Consider the following 18681-nt stretch of genomic DNA (forward strand, 5'->3'; position numbering starts at 1 on the left):
GTTTAGCACCTTCAATAATTAGCTTCCTGATTGGCTCGATGATGCTGATTAGTGAGTGCACTTACATTCTGTAGAAGCAGCCACCCTCGGCGGTGCGGTTCTGGTCCGTAGTCTCCAGCTTGTAGGTGATGCTGATATCAAGGTCGCGCTTGTTCTTGTCATTGGGCTTGTTCTCGAGCATACCAGACACAACTTCCTCTTCCTCAACGGTAAGGACATCCCGCAGATAGAAAACGGTCTGCTTCCAGTGGGTGTACTTGGCATGGGGGCCAGTAGAAAAAAGGATTGGCTTGTGGCAAGCGCCAAATTCGATATCGAACCAGGCGATAACGGCATGGACAAAATCGCTGCGCTTGATAGTGAGCGAGTAGGGTACCTTGAATGCAAGATCTTCCTTGGTGACAGTGTAGAGATCGAATGAAATGATGGGGCAAGGGTCAGAGACAAGTGCCTTCATCTCGACTGTATCCACAAGAGGCTCAGTGAGGGCAGTTTCCTTCATGGGGCTGTAATCAAAGCCATAGACGTTGTCCCAGACTAGTTCTGATTAGCGGCGATTTGGGATTGACGAAATGGGTTCTCTCACATCCAATCTTATCATCCTTGTACTCGCCGTCTTCAATAGCGGCCAGGTACATGGTAGCCTTGTCGGGGAAGATCTTGCCACCGGGGACGAGGTAGCGGTCGCGGGCATAGAGGACAGTGTCCAGCATGGACTCGTAGAGAAGGAAGTAGCCCATCCACTCGGAGATGATAATGTCAACCTTGGGGTAGGGCAGGACAACCTCCTCCATCTTTCCCTGCAGGAGGGTGATCTTGCTGGTCAGGCCGTTGACCTCAACGATTTCACGGGCCTTCTCGATGATCGAGGACATATCAACACCCATCACATGCTTAGCACCGGCCTTGGCAGCAAACCTAAGAAGCCAACAACATCAGTATCCAGTCATAGGCTTGTAACGGATTCGGGCACCAACATGCTAAGAATACCGGTACCGCAGCCGACATCGAGAACAACCTTGTCCTTGAAAATGTGACGGTTCTGGTAAATGGAGTCGCGGTAAGATCTGGTGCGAACATCGTCTTTCTGTTTAGAAGGAGATATTAGTAGGCTATTAGAATGTGCTGTGTGCGGCGGACTTACAAGCATCTCCTCGTGAATGCCTGAGCGGGGTTTGACGTTAGCCATCTCCGACACTAAGTAAAGTTCTGTGCTTGGGATTATTTACCATGGTGATCATAACTAGGCACAATTAGCACAATATCAAGGTCAGTCACTGGGATAAGATGTACCTCGTGAAATAACGAACTTCAGCATGGTCCATGCCAACCATGCGATCAGCACTGCTGGACTGTTGTTTCTCAACTCCGGCCATGATTGCAAATCTGTCGGTTGCTTATGGGTGAAATAAAATAGAGAGATTCTAGGCAATGTATCGCGGACCCAGGAACCTAGATCACAAGCGAGATGAGAAGAAAATATCAACAGATTTAGCTGATGATAAAACAATATGCAGAAGTGAAAAAGTACAAAGCGCTTCAGCGAACCCTTCGAGCGGCCGCCTTTTTTTTTGGCCTTTGCCCTCATTGGGAATTTCTCCTCTGGAAGGCAACATACGCTAAGACCTAATAAGGTTAGACTCTTGATGAGATAGACTATGCTGGATACAGTCTATCAGCATGTGACTCTTGTAGCCCTAAGTACTGATTAGGGCTATGAACAGATGATAAGTGACTTAAACCGTTGGGACTTGAAAGTCGGACAGAAGGCCCTAGCACTGTATCTCGGACTGCCAATCAAATTTGGATATGGATAACTCAATTGAGCCATGGTAGCAATTGAAATGCAATTATGATTCTTCAGAGCAGTTTCTATTGTACTTGGCGATCCTACTGTAGTACAACATAAACTTTTTGGCCAGTTTTAAATTCCAAAGAGCAAGTAATGTGCTGCGGTCAATTTTCGTGGCTACGGGAACAGCCCATCAGCGCCTTAAGCAAAAGTTAAAGATACAAATGCTCCATCTCAAGTATGATTCTTCGGTGATTTATTGTGACTTAGATTTGAGGATCCATTCTTCGATCATGCTTCCATGCTATTTCTAGACCTGGGACCGGAAATGCCGAGCTCCCTATTTATTGCCGCGCGAAGCCACTCCGCCCCCGCTGCTGCCACGCGCCGCCTAGCTTCTTCTAAGGGTCTACCTCCCTGAACTCACCTTACTGCCGGTTGTGCTACAAGAGCTCAGAGATCACTATGTTTCTAGGCTCAACCAGGAGAAAGCTCTATTGCTGCTTTCTGCTCCTCTTCTTCGCTTCTCTCATTGGCAAATCGGCGGCGTCTCTGGGCGATCACCTTCCTGATTTCAAGGAATGTGTTAAGGTACCTGAACCACACTGGCTAGAGCTGTGCAGATGCAATGCGATAGCTAATCTATGAGCAGGTCTGCAAGGCTGAAAATTGTCACGATGGCAACTCGGTGATCCGTAAGCTTCACACATTTTGACCATAGTTTTCCCGACTAATTCGTTACCAGCTCTCCATCTTCGTCTCATGCTGTGGACGTGTCCTTCCGAGTGCGATTATACCTGCCAACATGTCGTGACAGATCGCCGTGTCGCTCGCGATCCTCCGATGTTAAATCCAGTACTACAATTTCACGGGAAATGGCCGTTCCGCAGAATCCTCGGCATGCAGGAGCCCTTTTCTGTCCTTTTCTCCCTCCTCAACTTTCTCGCCCACTGGCACGGAATGGGTAAGATCCGAGAAACCATTCCATCGTGGCACTCACTCAAGCCGTATTATATGGCTTTTGGATATTGTGGATTAGCATGCTGGACATTCAGTGCCTTGTTTCACACACGAGACCTCCCATTGACCGAAAAGCTGGATTACTTTGGGGCTGGAGCTAACGTGATGTATGGCTTGTACCTTGCAATCATTCGGATATTCCGTCTAGATGGAGAGGAGCCTCGCCATAAGCCGACTTTGCGCCGTCTCTGGACAATTATCTGCATATTTCTTTACACTTTGCACGTCTGCTACCTGAGCTTCTGGTCTTGGGACTACACCTACAACATGATTGCCAATATCGTGATAGGGATGGCTCAGAATATCTTGTGGGTGTCATTCAGCATTTATCGTTATAGGAAATATGGTAAAGCTTGGATGACCTGGCCCGCGTTAATTGTGGTCTGGATAATCTTGGCGATGAGCCTGGAGCTGCTTGACTTTCCCCCTTGGAATGAGCTCATTGACGCACATAGCTTATGGCATCTTGGGACTGTGATTCCCACCGCGTGGTGGTACTTGTGAGTTGTCCCGAACCCCCTATATCTAGTCCTTGGAGTGCTGGTTACTGAGACACTGACTTCTCTGGGCCCTAGTTTCCTTACCAAAGACATCCAGAATGATGTGGCAGGGGAGAGACTCAAGCTCTAAGCTGGCTTGCGGGGACGACTTTACATACATGCTGCAGAAAGACTCGGCTCAGCTTGGTGCCAGTAGCAGTCAGGTTTTGAATTGGTCCTGGTGATCTCAAACAGTCTGAATGAAATGTAGTAATATTTGGTAGAATGTTCAACGATTTTAAGGCTGCTAGAAACCTACTATGTAGATATAAGTATCTCGAGGTAGCTTTCTGGCTGTGCCTTTAATTTCCACTTTTTCCCCTGTTCCAACTTCCTTCCCGTCTCCCTCGGCTGGGCGGGTTGGTCCAAACCACGCTATCGGTCAGCGGCTCACCGCTTGGGCGCATTGTGGGCAGTACAGGGAAAGCTAGTAAGTAGCCTGAGCTGGCCCCGGTTTTATGTCTCACCCACTCATCCCTCCACTCGCTCTGCCTTTCCTCTTTTTTGTGATATTTCTCCCCTTTTCGTCTGACACTACACCTGCTTCACAATAGTGCCGTCTGCTTCAAAGCCCTGAGCCGCCATTTGCCACGAGATCTGCCGCCGCCTCTTCATTTCCACCTAGTTCGCGCCACAATGGCGTCTCCGGCTGTCAAGAAAGCAATCGCAGAAGCGGCTGCTCAGTACGCAAAGCCAGAAGGGAGGATCTTCCAATATGGTACTGCAGGAGTAAGTTCCTACGTGTTGTCGAACACTTCGACTCTGTAACAATCTGACTGACTATTTGCCCGCAGTTCCGTATGAAGGCGTAAGTCAAGCTGCTCAATCAACAACCTGAACGATCGACCCCGCCTCCACAATACCCCGCGATCGCTCCTTTGTTTACATGTTACTGAGGCCATACCAGCGACCTTCTCAATACCGTCGTTTTCACTGTTGGTTTGCTTGCGGGCCTTCGTTCCAGGAAGCTTAGTGGGCAATGGGTTGGTGTCATGGTCACTGCCAGTCACAATCCTGCAGAGGACAATGGCGTGAAGCTCGTCGACCCTATGGTGAGTTCCTCCACCTTGGTAGTCTCTTAATGTAAGCTCAGTAACTGACTTAAATACTCAAATAGGGTGAGATGTTGGAGGTAGGAGCCAAATTATGATTCACTAACGAATGTCATCTCACATCCTTTCAGGCCGAATGGGAGACCTATGCGACCAGACTTGCCAACGCCCCGCTCGACAAGGTCGGAGATGTGTACGAAGAGTTGATTAAAGAGATCGATGTCAGCATGGAGAACCAAGCTCGCGTTGTTTTCGCCCGCGACACTCGCGCGTCTGGCTCTCGCCTCGTCTCGGTTCTCAACGCCGCACTTACCGCTACGGAAGTCGAATTCCTTGACTTGAAGTACCTGACCACCCCTCAGCTTCACTATATCGTTCGGTGCAAGAACACTCTGGGTACACAGTATGAATATGGTGAGCCCACCGAGCAGGGTTACTACGAGAAACTTGCCGAGGCTTTCAAGAGAGTGATGCGGGGTATCAAGATCAAGGGCTCTTTGACCGTTGACTGCGCCAACGGTGTTGGTGGACCCAAGCTCAGGGAGCTTATCAAGTACCTGCCCACTGCGGAGGAAGGTGGCCTTGACATCAAGATCGTCAACGACGACGTCATCAACCCTGATAGCCTCAACTTCGAGGTAAGATTCTTCTACAGGCCTCTACCCTGATGCCGGTCTCGGGCTAATTTGTCTATCAGTGTGGTGCCGATTATGTCAAGACGAAGCAACGTGCTCCTCCGTCTTCCAAGGCCGGTCCTCTCGAGCGTTGTGCCTCATTGGACGGCGATGCTGACCGTATCGTTTACTACTTTGTCGATGAGAGCAACGTGTTCAGGTTGCTCGATGGCGATCGCATCGCCACCCTTGCTGCATCATTCATTGGCGACCTTGCTCGTAGCGCTGGCATCGCACAGAAACTCAAGATCGGAGTTGTGCAGACTGCTTATGCCAACGGATCTAGCACTGACTACATTGAGAAGGTGCTGAAACTTCCCTCCGTTTGCACGAATACCGGTGTTAAGCACCTTCACCACGCCGCTTTGCGGTTCGATGTCGGCGTCTATTTCGAGGCCAATGGGCACGGCACGATCACCTTCTCCGAGAATGCTTTGAAGACGATCAAGAATACGGAGCCTCAGTCTCCTGCTCAGCAGCGCTCGCTCGAGTGCCTCCAGGGCTTGACGGACCTGATTAACCAGGCTGTTGGAGACGCCATCTCCGACATGCTCCTCGTGGAGGCTATTCTTTCTCACAAGGGCTGGAGCCCCAAGGAGTGGCTTGCGACTTACACCGATCTGCCGTCGCGTCTTGTCCGTGTCGAGGTCGCGGACCGTTCGATCTTCAAGGCTTATGACGCTGAGCGTAAGCTCGAGTCCCCACCCGGCCTGCAGGCTGAGATTGAGTCTCTGCAATCCCGGTACAACAAGGGAAGGAGTTTCGCTCGCGCCAGTGGTACGGAGGATGCTGTGCGTGTTTACGCCGAAGCGGCGAGCCGTTCCGAGGCCGATGATCTCGCCACCCGTGTTGCCAACGCGGTTCGTGAGGCTGGTGCCGCCAAGGAACCCTCTTCCTAGGCCACTTCTGGAGCTAACCGGCCAAGAACGCATTGTCGATGTACGGTGGTTCAGGCCGTCAGGCTAACGAACAACAGCATCACGTCTGGACGTGCAGCACAGATCTGTTGTAAAAAACCGAGTTCTAAGATTTCCTGGGAACTTTGGTGAATGAATTCATGATCTTAATTTAATTCACACATAAGCAGAAGAGTTTGCATCTCACTTTGCGCATCGTTCTAGTACCTTGGCATTTGAATCTACACGTCCTATAGAAAGCATATGTCTCGGCCTCTTACATCAGCTCCCTTTCTGCTATTGCATTTTGTGCTTACCAGACAGCCATGGAAATCGAGCTTCCTCTTATTTTATAGATCAGAGTGCTCTGGAAGAACATATCTCAGCATCCCATTGTCGTTTTCACTGGTGTTTGTCGACGAATAATCATAGAGGATGTTGCCGGCAGGGCCTCTTGTAGTCCTTAGCAACTGTGCTGTCTCGCCGCAGCATGATGCGAAACAGATGCTGTCTTTGGCTATTACCTTCCTGCACACCTTTCTGATGTAGGTGCTGTTCACCCATCTAGGACTTTTGTCGGTAGGATTGTGTCTGGTCAAGCACCCGAGCCATTCCCCGGGACTTGATGATAGGAGCCTTCCGTTGGTCTGTACAGTCTACAGGCATATACTTAAATGTGATCTCGTCCATTGGCAAGACCGGTTGAGCGATGTGATCCACACTTAAACACCATGCTGAGCGCTTCACTGTGCTATACTTGTCCCGGATGTTCTGGTATGCCTGGTTTGCGGCGCGTGTGATTCCTTTACACAATAAAGGAAAAGACTGTGGCTTGATGAATGCTATCTGTACCTCAAAGCCCTGTCCCAGGACTATGGACGTGCCAGCTATATCACTGGGGGGGATAATAGGACCTACATGGCCGGCTCTCAGGCCAACGATGTAAGGAAGCCGTAACTTTGTGCCGGTAGTTCTCGCCGTCTGTGGCCTAATTTTCAAGTAGCTGTCTGTTGTCTGTGGGCCCTTTGGTAGATTTTGATGTATCTCAATCGTAGCCCCGGTTCCGGTACGATTCATGGCCGCCTTGTGGCCTGGATGAGGTTGGCAGAACTTCGACTCGGGAATGATATATTTCGGGCCCGCTACCCAATCAGTAGACCATGGACGCGACTGGATGGGCTTGTGCAAAGCCGTATGGTTAATATGCCGAAAAGGGTGTTGGCTCATCCCAACAGGTATTTGCCTCTACATAGGTGTCTATGTCAACTGCCGTATGATTTTTTCTGTGATTCTGGGCATGATTTGACTCACCTGGCCTTTGTCGAGGTGAGCAGTCCTAGTACTCTCTGTATACAGGGATATAAGATTTAACATGCTCAAGTTTCCCAACAGCAAGGCCTGCTGGCCCAATGGTAAGGCGCTTGACTACGAATCAAGAGATTGCAGGTTCGAGCCCTGCGTAGGTCATTCTTTTTGAGCTTTTCTTTTTTTTCGTATTTCGCTACGCAGACATACGCAGACAGGTTTATTGTTTGCCGTGGCATCGCTACTTTACCTCTCATCACCTAAAATATTATTCGTTATCTAAATTATAACAGCCGATGATGATGCACTCATTCATATCAGTTGTGGTTTGAGCCGACATCAACCGCCGTCATGCCGCACCCCATGATATCGCTTCCCGACACGTATCTTATAGGGTTCTCGCTCCACTACAGAGGCTTGGCCATTGGCTACCAACTGCCAATCCCATGGGCCTCCATGGCTGGTGTATGCAATGGTGGTTTGTGGGAATGTCATGGGCCTTGAAACGTGTCATTGGGTCTAACGGAGGCAGAGACTATAGTAGCATGATCTCAAGCGAGAAAGTGATGGACATTGGATACCTTATCGTTGAGGGAGACCCCAGAAAGCAAATCCTAGCAGGCACTTTACTACCATTGGCACTATCAAGTATATATACACCGCCCAATCCCTTCACCCACGATACAAATAGCACAAAGAAGTAGTACCGTAGGGCTGTAGGTCAACACACTAGCATCCGCTCAGACCATGAACACCCCCATCAGCCGTGTACGAGCAAGACCCTTTGCCCGGCGTAGTCGAGTTCAGTGGGTACAGAACCACGTTGTCGTACTCGATGTTGTAGCAGGGGTACAGCTTCGAGCACGAGACCGAGGACGTCGTAGACTTGGTGGTGTTGATGTACCCCGTGAAATTGACAAACGCGATGTTGGAGATCAGCATCTTGCTCGTTCCGGCGTATGATCCGTTGTTCCCGCTGCTTTCGCTGATTGCGGGACCCGCGTTGGCCCCCTGCACATCAAAGTTCGAGAAAATGATGTTCTTGACGCTGCCCCAGCCGTCTCCGCGGGGCAGGTAGTCGCTCTCGTACGAGTCCTGGGGCACGAGAGCTCCAACCCAGGTCTTGATGTACGCGCTGTTGTGCATGTCCTCATTGTATCTGATGATCTGGGGGTTTGTCACGATTATTAGTTCTCACTTGCCGAACGGAGGGCTTGGGTGGTGCTATGGTATAGTACCTTGACGTTGTCAACTCGGATGTTCGCGACGCTGGAATCCTCCAAGTACTGTCCGAGACTGCCAACCGCGATTCCATTGCCGCCGCGGCAGGTGACGTTTTGGATGTCGATGTTATAGGAGCGGGGTTTGATGGCAATGCAGTCGTCGCCACCCTGGTAGACGAAGTTGGTGAGTTGGATGTTGGTGGCGTCCATCGTGTCTGGTAAGATGATGTGATCAGTTGATGGACATTACAACATATGGGGTTGCAAAGTACCTACCGAATCCATCGGTGTTCTGGACCCAGTTACTACCATACGGCGCATCGACAGCCGTCGCGTTGCAGGTGATGTCGTTGAACCTCATGTTCGTGCCGTTCATGATGTTCAGACTCCACAACGGAGGATCCTTGACGTAGAAGCTTTCGACCTCGACGTCGGACACATTCCAGAAGACGAAGGGCATCGGACGCCCAGGCTGCGTGACGCCTGCCTCTGCAGTGTACCAGACATTGCCATTGCCGTCGATACCTCCCGTCCCATACCCATTGATACTGATGTTCTGTCCAGTAATGACGAAACCAGCAGCGTGATTCTGGAAGGCGACTGGATAGGAGTGGTTGCGCCAGTACGACAGATCATCCGAGAACTGATTATAGAATGTTAGCGTGTGTGCGCATTGCGTCCATGGGCGAAGGAGACACTTACCGTCCACTTTCCCCGCCATTCAATTGCGACATTATTCAGGACAGGGTTCAGTCTCTGTCCGATCCAGTAGGACTGGTCTTCAGGGAAAACGATAGTTCCTCCATTGCCACATTCCTTGAATGCTTCTAAGAGGTTCGGTACATCGTCTTTCTGGTGTCCATTGGCCTTCACGGTACATACATTGCCTTTCTTCTGGACGTTGTTTGCAGAGCTCAGAGCCGAAAGCCCCAAGAGCAATGAAATGGAGGATGCTGAGGCCAAAGAAAATCGCATTGTGTTGGATGTGACGCGTAGACAGAATTCTGAGAGCCGGGCTGCTGTCTGCGGACCTCATATTGCGCCATCTCGCTTTTTCTAATAATTGCCGACGGGGGGCTCAAGGGTCTCTCCGCAACGTCAGATCAAGCACGAAAGCAAGCTATCGGGGACAATTGGCCCGAGTGGGAATGATAGAAATGAGGCGGGTAAAGGGGAAATGATGCAGTGCGGAGAAAAAAGACGGGGTAGAGCAGGAGATGATCCATTTTCCACCAATGACACCCCCATCATCCATGCAACCTGCATCCCAAGGCTTTGCTCATTTCCCTCCGTCAAGCTTCATCTCATTGAAGCTTGTGCGGCACGAAGCTTTTACTTGGGATGAGTGGACTAGACCGATTCATTACTTGTATTTAACCGAGCAACGTCCGAGTGACTCGCGCATTTTCCCCTCCTTTCGGTCAAAGCATCGCAAGCGAACCGAGATACAGATTAATCTCAACTCCAGGGAATCTTGAACAGCTGTTCGACCCCTCTTTTTGGTTTCTGGGGTAGAAAGTCCGGGGAATCTTCCAGTGGAGATGCCCCCTTGCTTGTATTTATATCCTCCGTCGCCGTAACGATGGGTTCATCTTTTCTCGTTCAGATCTGTCGGCACCTGAGATACCTGCATAGGTTGCGGTAGACAGCAATCATGCGTTGGCTTCCATTTCTCATAGGAGCCATAGCTCTTCTTCCTCTTTCTGAAGCCACCTCCTGCTGGCGCAACACCACCTGTTCCGGCCCTACAACTGCCGCCTTCCCAGGTTCGTGGGAGAAAAACATCTTCGCCCCGGCTTCTCGAACCGTGAACCCCGAAAAGCTCTTCGTGATCACCAAGCCAGATGTCACGCATGAGTATGCCCAGTACAAGCTACAGGGGAATGGATCCCTGGTGGTCTACGACTTCGGAAGGGAAGTAGGTGGCATTGTCACCGTCAAGTATACCTCCACTGGTAGTGGGGCTCTAGGACTGGCATTTACCGAGGCCAAGGACTACATTGGGGAGTGGTCCGACTCCTCCAATGGAGGGTTCAAAGGTCCCGATGGTGCGCTGTATGGGAACTTCACTGAAGCGGGCGAGCATTCTTATACGATGCCCGACAAGTACCTCCGTGGTGGATTCCGGTACCTGACGCTGTTCTTGATCACGGATAACTCGACTGCAGTGCAGATCAAAGACGTGAGCCTGGAAATCGGCTTCCAGCCCACATGGTCCAATCTGAGGGCCTACCAAGGATACTTTGATTCTAGTGACGACCTGCTGAATGCCATCTGGTACAGCGGCGCGTACACGCTGCAGACCAACGAGGTCCCCGTCAACACAGGTCGCCAGATTCCAGCGATGCCTGCTGGGTGGGCGAACAACGCCACGCTGGGGCCTGGTGATACCATCATCGTTGACGGTGCGAAGAGAGATCGAGCTGTGTGGCCAGGCGATATGGGCATTGCTGTTCCGTCCGCCTTTGTTAGCATCGGTAACCTGGAGAGTGTCAAAAATGCACTGCAGGTGATGTACAACTACCAGGTCTGTAATCGAGAACAGATTTATGGTTAGTCTCACTAACGAAGAACAGGCTTCGACAGGAGCGTTCGATGAATCAGGACCACCCCTGAGCCAGAAGAACTCGGACACCTACCATATGTGGTCAATGGTTGGCACCTACAATTACCTATTGTATACCAATGATACCGACTTTCTCGAGACCAATTGGGCGGGCTATCAGAGAGCCATGGAGTATATCTATGGCAAGGTGACCTACGCCAGTGGCTTGCTCAATGTCACCGGTACCCGGGACTGGGCCAGATGGCAGCAAGGGTATAACAACACTGAGGCGCAGATGATGTGAGTACAGTCCACTTTACTGCAGACCCCAAGCCAGACTGACAATCGCTAGCCTGTACCACACCCTCAAGACAGGAGCTGAGCTTGCCACCTGGGCAGGCGACACCACTGGTCTGTCGGACACATACACCACCCGGGCGGAGAAGCTGCGGGAGGCCATCAACGAGTACTGCTGGGACGACTCTTACGGAGCGTTCAAGGACAACGCAACCGATACGACTCTTCACCCGCAGGACGCAAACAGCATGGCCCTATTATTTGGCGTAGTTGACTCCGAGCGCGCTGCTAGTATCTCCGAGAAACTGACTGAGAACTGGACACCTATCGGTGCCGTGGCCCCTGAGCTACCGGAGAACATTTCACCGTTCATCTCCTCCTTCGAGATCCAGGGTCACTTTACCGTGGGCCAGCCCGCTCGGGCTCTGGAGCTGATTCGACGAAGCTGGGGATGGTATTACAACAATGAGAACGGCACCCAGAGCACCGTCATCGAAGGATACCTGCAGAACGGCACGTTTGGCTACCGGTCAAGCCGTGGATACTACTACGACACGGCATATGTCTCCCACGCGCACGGCTGGTCTTCTGGACCAACGTCGGCCCTGACCAACTATATTGTGGGCCTGACCGTCACCTCTCCGCTGGGGGCGACCTGGAAGCTCGCACCGCAATTCGGAGATCTCAAAACCGCCCAGGCTGGGTTCACGACTTCGCTGGGCCAATTCCAGGCAGCATGGACGAAGCAATCCAAAGAGTACAGCCTGCAGTTTACCGTTCCGAAGGGAACCACGGGAAGTCTTGCTCTGCCCTACCTGAATTCCAAGAAGCCAACGATCACAATCGACGGCAAGAAGATCACCAAGGGCGTGAGCTATGCCAATAACACGGCAACGGTAGCGGTGGCCAGTGGAGGAAGCCACAAAGTGGTTGTGAAATAGCCCGATAGCATCTAGCGAGACAATTGAGTACTTCATCTCTTCATTCTTACCCCAAAGCCCGAAGCCCTCTGTAATCTACCAAGTTCTCGACCCCATACTTTCCCCACAACCAATCAGGGCCGGTTAAAATCACGTGCCAGATTATCCGCCGGATCCAACCAGCAGCAGGCCCATCGTCATCGAACGGCATCCGCCCTCATCACCCACTTTCCTTCCAAGCCATAACATACGTGACCACCCCACAAGGCACACAATGGCCACCCCGACCTCCCTCCAGGGCATCGCCATGCCCTGGCGCACATGCAACCAATGCATCCGGCGCCACTACCTCCTGTCCCGCGGCGGCGGACGCCAGCAACCGCGCCTGCACCTCTCCACCACCTCCCCGGTCCGCACGTCGCCCAGCAGTAGCAGCAACACCGCCAACCCCCTCCGCACCTCGCGCGTCCGCAGCACCCAAAAAGACGTCGCGAACTACCGGCGCTCAATGATCCTCTCCGCCAGCGGGATCGTGGCGTGCGCGATGGCCATGTACGGGGTCATCAAACTCGATCTCTTCGGCCTGGAGGAACAAACGAAGCACCAGCAGTCAACCGCGATCCCGACCGCGCAGGAAGCCGGCGACTCCGCCGCGCCGTCACCCAAGAAGACGCAACTCGACGGCCCCAACGGCTTCCCCAGCAGCCCGTCGCTGATCACGGTGCACGGCCAAGACCCCGGCGCGGAGCAAGTGGCCACCGGCACCAGCGCGGTGCCGTACTTCCCGGCGACGATCCGACTGCCCAAGGCCCTGGACGCGGAGAACATCCCACTGGCGGCGGGCGACGAGCTCGCGCTGTCGACCACCCCCGAGAAGCCCGCGGACGAGGAGGAGTACCAGCTGCTGGGGCTGGGGATCCGCACGGTCTCGTTCCTGCGGATCCAGGTGTACGTGGTGGGGATGTACGTGGCCAAGTCGGATATCACGGCGCTGCAGCGGCGGCTGGTGCAGACGGCGGTGAATCCGCCGACGTTGGCGGGGATCGAAGCGGAGAAGACCGCCGGGGGGGTGATCACGAACCCCGTGGGCGCGACGGCGGCGACCTCGCTGGTGTCGACGGAGCGCGACCGCCTGCGCCAGCTGCTTCTTGATACCGACGGTAACGAGCAGCAGGGCGATCTGGTGTGGGACGCGATCCTGCGGGAGCCGGGCCTGCGCACGGCGTTCCGCATCGTGCCCGTCCGCAACACGGACTTCACGCACATGCGCGACGCCTTCGTGCGCGGCGTCACGGCGCGGGCCCAGAAGTACAACCCCTGGCGCGGCGAGTTCGCCGACGAGGCGTTCGGCGCCGCCGTCAAGAACTTCAAGGCCCTGTTCGGCGGCGGGGCTAACAAGAACGTCCCCAAGGGCCACACGGTGCTGCTCGTCCGGAACGCTAGGGGGCAGCTGGATGCCCTCTTCCAGACGGATGTGGCCGCCAAGCCCACGCGGTACATGGGCCGCGTGGCCGACGAGCGCGTCAGTCGTCTGGTGTGGCTGAATTACCTGGCCGGGAAGAACGTGTCGAGCGAGCCCGCCCGCGAGAGTGTCGTCGACGGCATCATGGCGGTGGTGGAGCGCCCGGTGGGCACGGTGGTGCAGAAGGTTTTGTAGTTTTATTTACCTCCTACCTTTCATACCTCAGAAATGTGACCCCCTCTCTTCTCTCTTCTGTTCCTTTACAAGACTTTACATGGACATACAAGACTCTACATGTACGAGTACTCTACGACCACCCCCGAACAACGAGTCCAAAGACACCGACACCACATAAAAGAGATAATCGATATATTCAAACCCCAAATCTATCCCCCCTTTGCCCCCACTAGGGTTACAGACAATCTAAGCCTTCAAAGCCCCCGCCGCAGTCAACAACTGCTTCAACTGCGCGCGGTCCTTGCCCTGCAGATCCGAGTTGCCGCCGATGTGCTTCTGGCTGATGAAGATGTTGGGCACGGTCTTCTGCGAGGAGATCTCATACAGAGCATCCTGGATGGCTTGACCGTCGGCTACACCAGAGGTAGAAATTAGCATACAGTTCGCGATGAGTCTAACGTAACTGGCGAGCGGCAAAGACAGGGACAAGAAAACGCACAGATCTGATCCAACTCCAGGACCTTGTATTCGGCGCCCAGCTCGTTCAGGAGGCGCTTGCTGGCGACGCAGTAGGGGCAGTAGGATTTGGAGAAGACGACTGGTTTTATTATTGAATTAGTGGCTGCTTGGTTTGGTGGGGGTGACACCCGCCCTGGGATCTGATGGGAAGGGGGGATCGGGGCACAGAGAGGCAAAACTCACCGACGCCATTCTCGTTGATCAGGTTCTGAGCCTTGGTCTTTGCGGCGGCCATGGTGGCGGGGGAGGGGCCGGCGAAGGAGCCGAACAGACGAGTGAAGATGGAAGCTATGGTGGGCGAGTGTTGCGAGAAGATTCGACCGGCGCACGAGGGACGGGTCGAAGATGTGGGCTGTTGTGAGGTTGAAGAAGAGGAAGAAGAGGAGACGGAAGGGTGAGGGGTAGCGACGGGCTATATGTACTCGTAAGTAATTGATCGGTGTTTGGAGGACGGGGATAATCGTGCGCGATGTTGGCGGGATGGCGCAAGTCTCGGAGTCAAACCGTCCAAACCCGCGGGGATTATGTAAGGAAGCTCCCGAGCCCGGCTGGCTCCAGGCTATGGCATCATCGCTCCGATTTGACTTTCTGGGGATTCTGGAAGGGACGGGTGACAAATATTCGGATAGTAAATCTGCTGGTTAGCTGGTGTAAGCTGGTGCAGGGTCATCCAACCTGCTCACCGTAGCATGGACAAGGAGTATCTTCTATCATTTGTCTCCGGGCTGCATCGTACAGCTTGTCTCGGGCATTTCTACTGCTTCTCACTGGCTGGACATTTACACTACAGCAACGACATCACCTGACCTCGGTCATATTGTCACAACTTCCATTCTCTATAGCTTGCTGATTCATATTCAAGCAAATACACTCACAACTCAAAAATCAATAGCCTGCTCGGCCGACACACAAAAGGAATGAAAAAAAAAAGGTGTGTGAAATTGTCATAATGACCGCTCCAATGCTGATGCTTCGCCAAAGAAAGGGAATTCCAAGGAATGACCAATGCTCAAAGACAGTAAGAGTGAGGGAATCAAACAGGTCGATGGCCGCAATATTAAATGATTGTCGTTTCAGACACAAAAGTTTGGACAAATCGAAAGAAAAAAAAAATGGACAAGAATTAAAATCCTAGAGATTTGAACACCACACCCAACCTGCACGCTGAATAAACAGAAAATGAGAAATTGAGAAGCATTATGCAGGGGAAAATCAGGTAAATGCTGCTGAGAAATAGCTCAGGCTGAGAGGGTTGATATGGCAGGATTACATCACATGACGATGCAGCATCCACAGCCCTTCTCCTTCGGCGGTGGCTCTTGCGCCGTCACCACCGGCGGGCTCCATTTGGGTGTCAGTGGTGCTGGCATGGGTTCCTGCACTCGGGGCATAGTGCTATACCCACTGCCTGTGACGGGCCGCGCGTCGGCTTCACCTTCCTTGGACGGGAGTTGCTCTTCGGGCGTTTGCTGTGGTGTAGGCTGCGCTTCTTCCTTGGTCTTCTCCTCCATTTGGGGCTTCTCCGGCTCCGGGGCCTCATTCCTGGGGTTTTCCACTTTGAATGGTCCATCCGGTCCGATGGCAAGCGGAGCAAATTCGCGGTCGTACATCGTGGGTGTCTTGCCCTCCTTGGCCCACTGTTCCTGCTGCATGCGCCGCGCGTGCGTGGGCAGAATCTGCTGGTCGGGAGGAAGACGCGGATCCGGTTTGTACATGGTAGCCAGCCATGGAGGATCTCCTTCCGGGCGATTGATGGGATTAGGAGGGCCCCGACCGTCTCCTCTGGCTCCAGGCCGCTGCGTGCTGGACGGGAGACGAGCTCTGGGAGTCGCCTTTCTGGTCGCGGGAGGAGCAGAGGTCTTGCGGCTGGTAGGCCCAGCCTTTGCTGGTGTTTTCTTGGCCGCCGTAGTTTGCGATGGAAACCCACGGCTACCAGGTCTGCTGCCATTCGAAGGTGTGCCGTTTGCCGCGTCCACCGTCAGTGGCTCACTAGCTCGACGCGGCATCCCGAACGACAGCGCCTCATCTTCACCATTGGTGAGGGCTCGGGTGCGCTGCTTTGGGAACTCTCGTCCAGCGTTTTCAGGCGAGATGGGGACCGGGCTGGCGGTTGGAATTGGGATCCGAGACGAGCTCTTTCGCAAGTTAGGGTTATGGTAGAAGCTCGATGCGGCTTTGTCCTTCGTCTTGTCTGCAGCAATCTCGTCCGCCCGTCGAAGGTCCCACAATTTTTGATCGCCCTGTGTAGTGTCGTGAAGGTCATCGGCATCGGAGAAGGGTTTGGAGTCGTAGGAGTCACGCGGTGACCCATCATGTAGACTGGGCCACGGTTCCGTCTGCTCGTTTGGCGAGTGCGGAGAAAAGGAGCGTCCGTTGACCTCGTGAGACTCATGGGGCCTTCCACGGCCACTCCGGGTCCCGTCTGCGGCAACCCGTCGCTGAAACAACTGCTGTAACTCTTCGCTTTCGATCTTGGCCAGTTTATCTCGGTGAATCCATTTCTCGTTATCCAGCTCTCCGAGGTACACTCCGATCCCCTCGCCTGCTTTTATTGTCCCATCCTGGCGTGGAATCTCAGTCGAAGCGTTCGCATTACTAGTGCTGCGGTCTACGGGTTCGTGTCTATAGTGATGCTGCGAGTTGAATTCTTCACTTTCACGTCGACTATGGCTGGCGTCTCGGCGACCGCGCGGATTGAACTGATCGTGAGCCTGGACGTGTCGTGACAGGGAGGAGCCGCGAGAGCCTTGGGGCCGATGCCCTCTGGAGCGTGAATCATGGGACGAGCGTGATTTAGAGCGATGATTAGTGCTCTAACACAATCCGGGTCAGTTCGTCTGATTCCTACAAACCCATTGGATCGGAGTATACGGCACAGTGGCTGCAAACTGCCGCAGCGTGGCCACTGACTTCTAGGACACACTTACATCTTGTCGGATTGGAACCGAAAATTCCCATTGACCCCCGTCTACACTGGGTGACGTCCATGCATCTGTCGAGTATGTCGCGGTAGCGGTCCCCGCCATTCCAGCAGCAGTAAATATGGATCAGACAAGTCCAGACCAGCTGGTACCCGGTGTGCTGTTATGAGGGCGATCGTGACGGGATCAACGAGCGGCTGGTCACTGGGCAAGGAACGATTTTTCTTCTCTGTCTGTTTTTGTCCCCGATCAAGCCATCCCAGAGACACACAGACCAGAATCACCAACCGCTCAGGGCAGTTCTGGTCGAAGTCCCTCCTCTGAGGTGAATGAGTTGAAAAAACAGCAGTCTGTATGATGTGAGGGGTAGGAAGGCTGGGAGAAGATGGGAGCCGGACGGCGAGGTGATGAGTCGGTGGGAAAGGGGCCCGGGAGCACGAGCGAGACGAGCCGAAAAGAGGAAATTGTAAACAAGGAGAAAATGGAGATTTGAACACCTTGAAATCGCTGCGCAACCGTCTATGTGGTTCCCCGGGAGGGGTTGAGCACTTGTTAGCCAGGGACTGCCGGAATCGGTACCGTGGATGGGTCGGTTCGGCTCAGGGAACGTCAAAAGGCGGATGGCGGATGGCAGACGGCTAGGACGAGTTGAGAGCAGCTGTCAGATGAATACTAAACTGGTCGAGTCTGGTATAAGGTGGAGGAAGTGAGACAGGATTAGATGCCCAGGTAGGGAGGGGCAGAGATAAAAGACAAAATAAAGTATATTAAGCAGTGGGTGGAGGAGGAGGAGGAGGAGGAGGAGGAGGGGGAGGCAAGGAAAAAAAATGCCAGGGAAAGGAGTGATGCAAAGGTGTGTGTGGCTGGACCGTGGCGTCAGGACAGCATCCGAGACACAATTGAGCGGAGAACCCGGTGTGAGTGTGAAGAAGAAGGGAATTCAACGGAAGAAGAGGAGAAGAGTGTCAAGTCAACTGTCCTAGAGCCCGGTGGTTGCAACAGCACGAAGAAGAAGGCAAATGTGAGAGCGAAGAGCCGAGAAAGACGGGGTAAAGTAAAGGAGGGAGAAGAGGAGAAGGAAGAGGAGAGGAGGAGAAAGTCGAGGCGAGACTAGACTAAGAGGAGGGAGAGGGAGGGAGGGAGGGATCGTTCAGGACAGGGCGCTAGACTACTTGGAAAGAAAGACTGCCCGGGACTGGGCAATTAATTAGGGAGGGGATTTGGTACTAAGGACTAAGGACTAACCTCTAAGGTATGATTTTCTACCTTAATCTCTTTCTTATCCTCCCCCCTCCTCGTGAAGGAGAAAAAGAGACACAGCCTAGAACGAATTCCTGGG

At 53.2% G+C, this 18681-nt stretch overlaps 8 protein-coding genes and 1 non-coding gene across 9 annotated transcripts; 5 read left to right on the plus strand and 4 right to left on the minus strand.

The window, feature by feature from the left end:
- Window positions 1-61: 61 nt before the first annotated feature.
- On the minus strand, window positions 62-1376 carry rmtA (protein-arginine omega-N methyltransferase HMT1; the record flags this gene model as incomplete). The annotated part of the gene is made up of 6 exons (XM_025631372.1): window positions 62-537; window positions 587-918; window positions 978-1087; window positions 1145-1164; window positions 1230-1243; window positions 1294-1376. 6 exons carry the CDS (start codon window positions 1374-1376, stop codon window positions 62-64), a joined length of 1035 nt encoding a protein of 344 aa, XP_025492383.1.
- Window positions 1377-2183: 807 nt separating this feature from the next.
- BO82DRAFT_354054 (PGAP3/PER1 family protein) lies at window positions 2184-3600 on the plus strand. The gene is made up of 4 exons (XM_025635117.1): window positions 2184-2383; window positions 2445-2487; window positions 2538-3312; window positions 3388-3600. Exons 1-4 carry the CDS (start codon window positions 2258-2260, stop codon window positions 3440-3442), a joined length of 999 nt encoding a protein of 332 aa, XP_025492384.1. The 5' UTR covers window positions 2184-2257; the 3' UTR covers window positions 3443-3600.
- Window positions 3601-3987: 387 nt separating this feature from the next.
- On the plus strand, window positions 3988-5976 carry agm1 (phosphoacetylglucosamine mutase PCM1; the record flags this gene model as incomplete). The annotated part of the gene is made up of 6 exons (XM_025636953.1): window positions 3988-4080; window positions 4146-4159; window positions 4259-4403; window positions 4469-4483; window positions 4535-5041; window positions 5101-5976. The coding sequence occupies 6 exons, from the start codon at window positions 3988-3990 to the stop codon at window positions 5974-5976; spliced, it is 1650 nt and encodes a 549-aa protein (XP_025492385.1).
- Window positions 5977-7368: 1392 nt separating this feature from the next.
- Window positions 7369-7440, plus strand: BO82DRAFT_t162. The gene has a single exon. It is a non-coding gene; the product is annotated as a tRNA-Arg (tRNA).
- Window positions 7441-7915: 475 nt separating this feature from the next.
- Window positions 7916-9655, minus strand: BO82DRAFT_334711 (putative extracellular exo-polygalacturonase). The gene is made up of 4 exons (XM_025633270.1): window positions 9204-9655; window positions 8778-9144; window positions 8517-8716; window positions 7916-8445 (listed from the first exon to the last, which is right to left on the minus strand). The coding sequence occupies exons 1-4, from the start codon at window positions 9474-9476 to the stop codon at window positions 8008-8010; spliced, it is 1278 nt and encodes a 425-aa protein (XP_025492386.1). The 5' UTR covers window positions 9477-9655; the 3' UTR covers window positions 7916-8007.
- A 500-nt stretch (window positions 9656-10155) lies between these two features.
- BO82DRAFT_391882 (putative alpha-L-rhamnosidase B) lies at window positions 10156-12300 on the plus strand (the record flags this gene model as incomplete). Its single annotated transcript, XM_025638591.1, has 3 exons — window positions 10156-11028; window positions 11078-11346; window positions 11399-12300. 3 exons carry the CDS (start codon window positions 10156-10158, stop codon window positions 12282-12284), a joined length of 2028 nt encoding a protein of 675 aa, XP_025492387.1. The 3' UTR covers window positions 12285-12300.
- A 191-nt stretch (window positions 12301-12491) lies between these two features.
- BO82DRAFT_354059 (chalcone isomerase domain-containing protein) lies at window positions 12492-14091 on the plus strand. The gene has a single exon (XM_025635118.1). The coding sequence runs from the start codon at window positions 12538-12540 to the stop codon at window positions 13918-13920; it is 1383 nt and encodes a 460-aa protein (XP_025492388.1). The 5' UTR covers window positions 12492-12537; the 3' UTR covers window positions 13921-14091.
- Window positions 14092-14146: 55 nt separating this feature from the next.
- On the minus strand, window positions 14147-15090 carry BO82DRAFT_391884 (glutaredoxin; the record flags this gene model as incomplete). Its single annotated transcript, XM_025638592.1, has 3 exons — window positions 14605-15090; window positions 14402-14500; window positions 14147-14315 (listed from the first exon to the last, which is right to left on the minus strand). The coding sequence occupies exons 1-3, from the start codon at window positions 14654-14656 to the stop codon at window positions 14149-14151; spliced, it is 318 nt and encodes a 105-aa protein (XP_025492389.1). The 5' UTR covers window positions 14657-15090.
- A 602-nt stretch (window positions 15091-15692) lies between these two features.
- BO82DRAFT_282681 (uncharacterized protein) lies at window positions 15693-17447 on the minus strand (the record flags this gene model as incomplete). Its single annotated transcript, XM_025631379.1, has 3 exons — window positions 15693-16475; window positions 16521-17234; window positions 17349-17447. The coding sequence occupies 3 exons, from the start codon at window positions 17445-17447 to the stop codon at window positions 15693-15695; spliced, it is 1596 nt and encodes a 531-aa protein (XP_025492390.1).
- Window positions 17448-18681: the final 1234 nt, after the last annotated feature.

Source organism: Aspergillus uvarum, assembly GCF_003184745.1.
Source record: "Aspergillus uvarum CBS 121591 unplaced genomic scaffold BO82scaffold_24, whole genome shotgun sequence".
Classification (NCBI taxonomy): Eukaryota; Fungi; Ascomycota; class Eurotiomycetes; order Eurotiales; family Aspergillaceae; genus Aspergillus; species Aspergillus uvarum.

Bases quoted from the DNA above. Each gene is read 5' to 3' on its own strand.
- BO82DRAFT_354054 (XM_025635117.1), top strand. From the start codon at position 2,258: ATGTTTCTAGGCTCAACCAGGAGAAAGCTCTATTGCTGCTTTCTGCTC. The intron at 2,384-2,444 runs GTACCTGAACCA...ATCTATGAGCAG, and splicing joins ATTTCAAGGAATGTGTTAAG to GTCTGCAAGGCTGAAAATTG. The intron at 3,313-3,387 runs GTGAGTTGTCCC...TCTGGGCCCTAG, and splicing joins CCCACCGCGTGGTGGTACTT to TTTCCTTACCAAAGACATCC.
- BO82DRAFT_334711 (XM_025633270.1), bottom strand. From the start codon at position 9,476: ATGCGATTTTCTTTGGCCTCAGCATCCTCCATTTCATTGCTCTTGGGG. The intron at 8,717-8,777 runs GTAGGTACTTTG...TCATCTTACCAG, and splicing joins CCAGAACACCGATGGATTCG to ACACGATGGACGCCACCAAC. The intron at 8,446-8,516 runs GTACTATACCAT...ACAAACCCCCAG, and splicing joins TCCGAGTTGACAACGTCAAG to ATCATCAGATACAATGAGGA.
- BO82DRAFT_354059 (XM_025635118.1), top strand. From the start codon at position 12,538: ATGGCCACCCCGACCTCCCTCCAGGGCATCGCCATGCCCTGGCGCACA.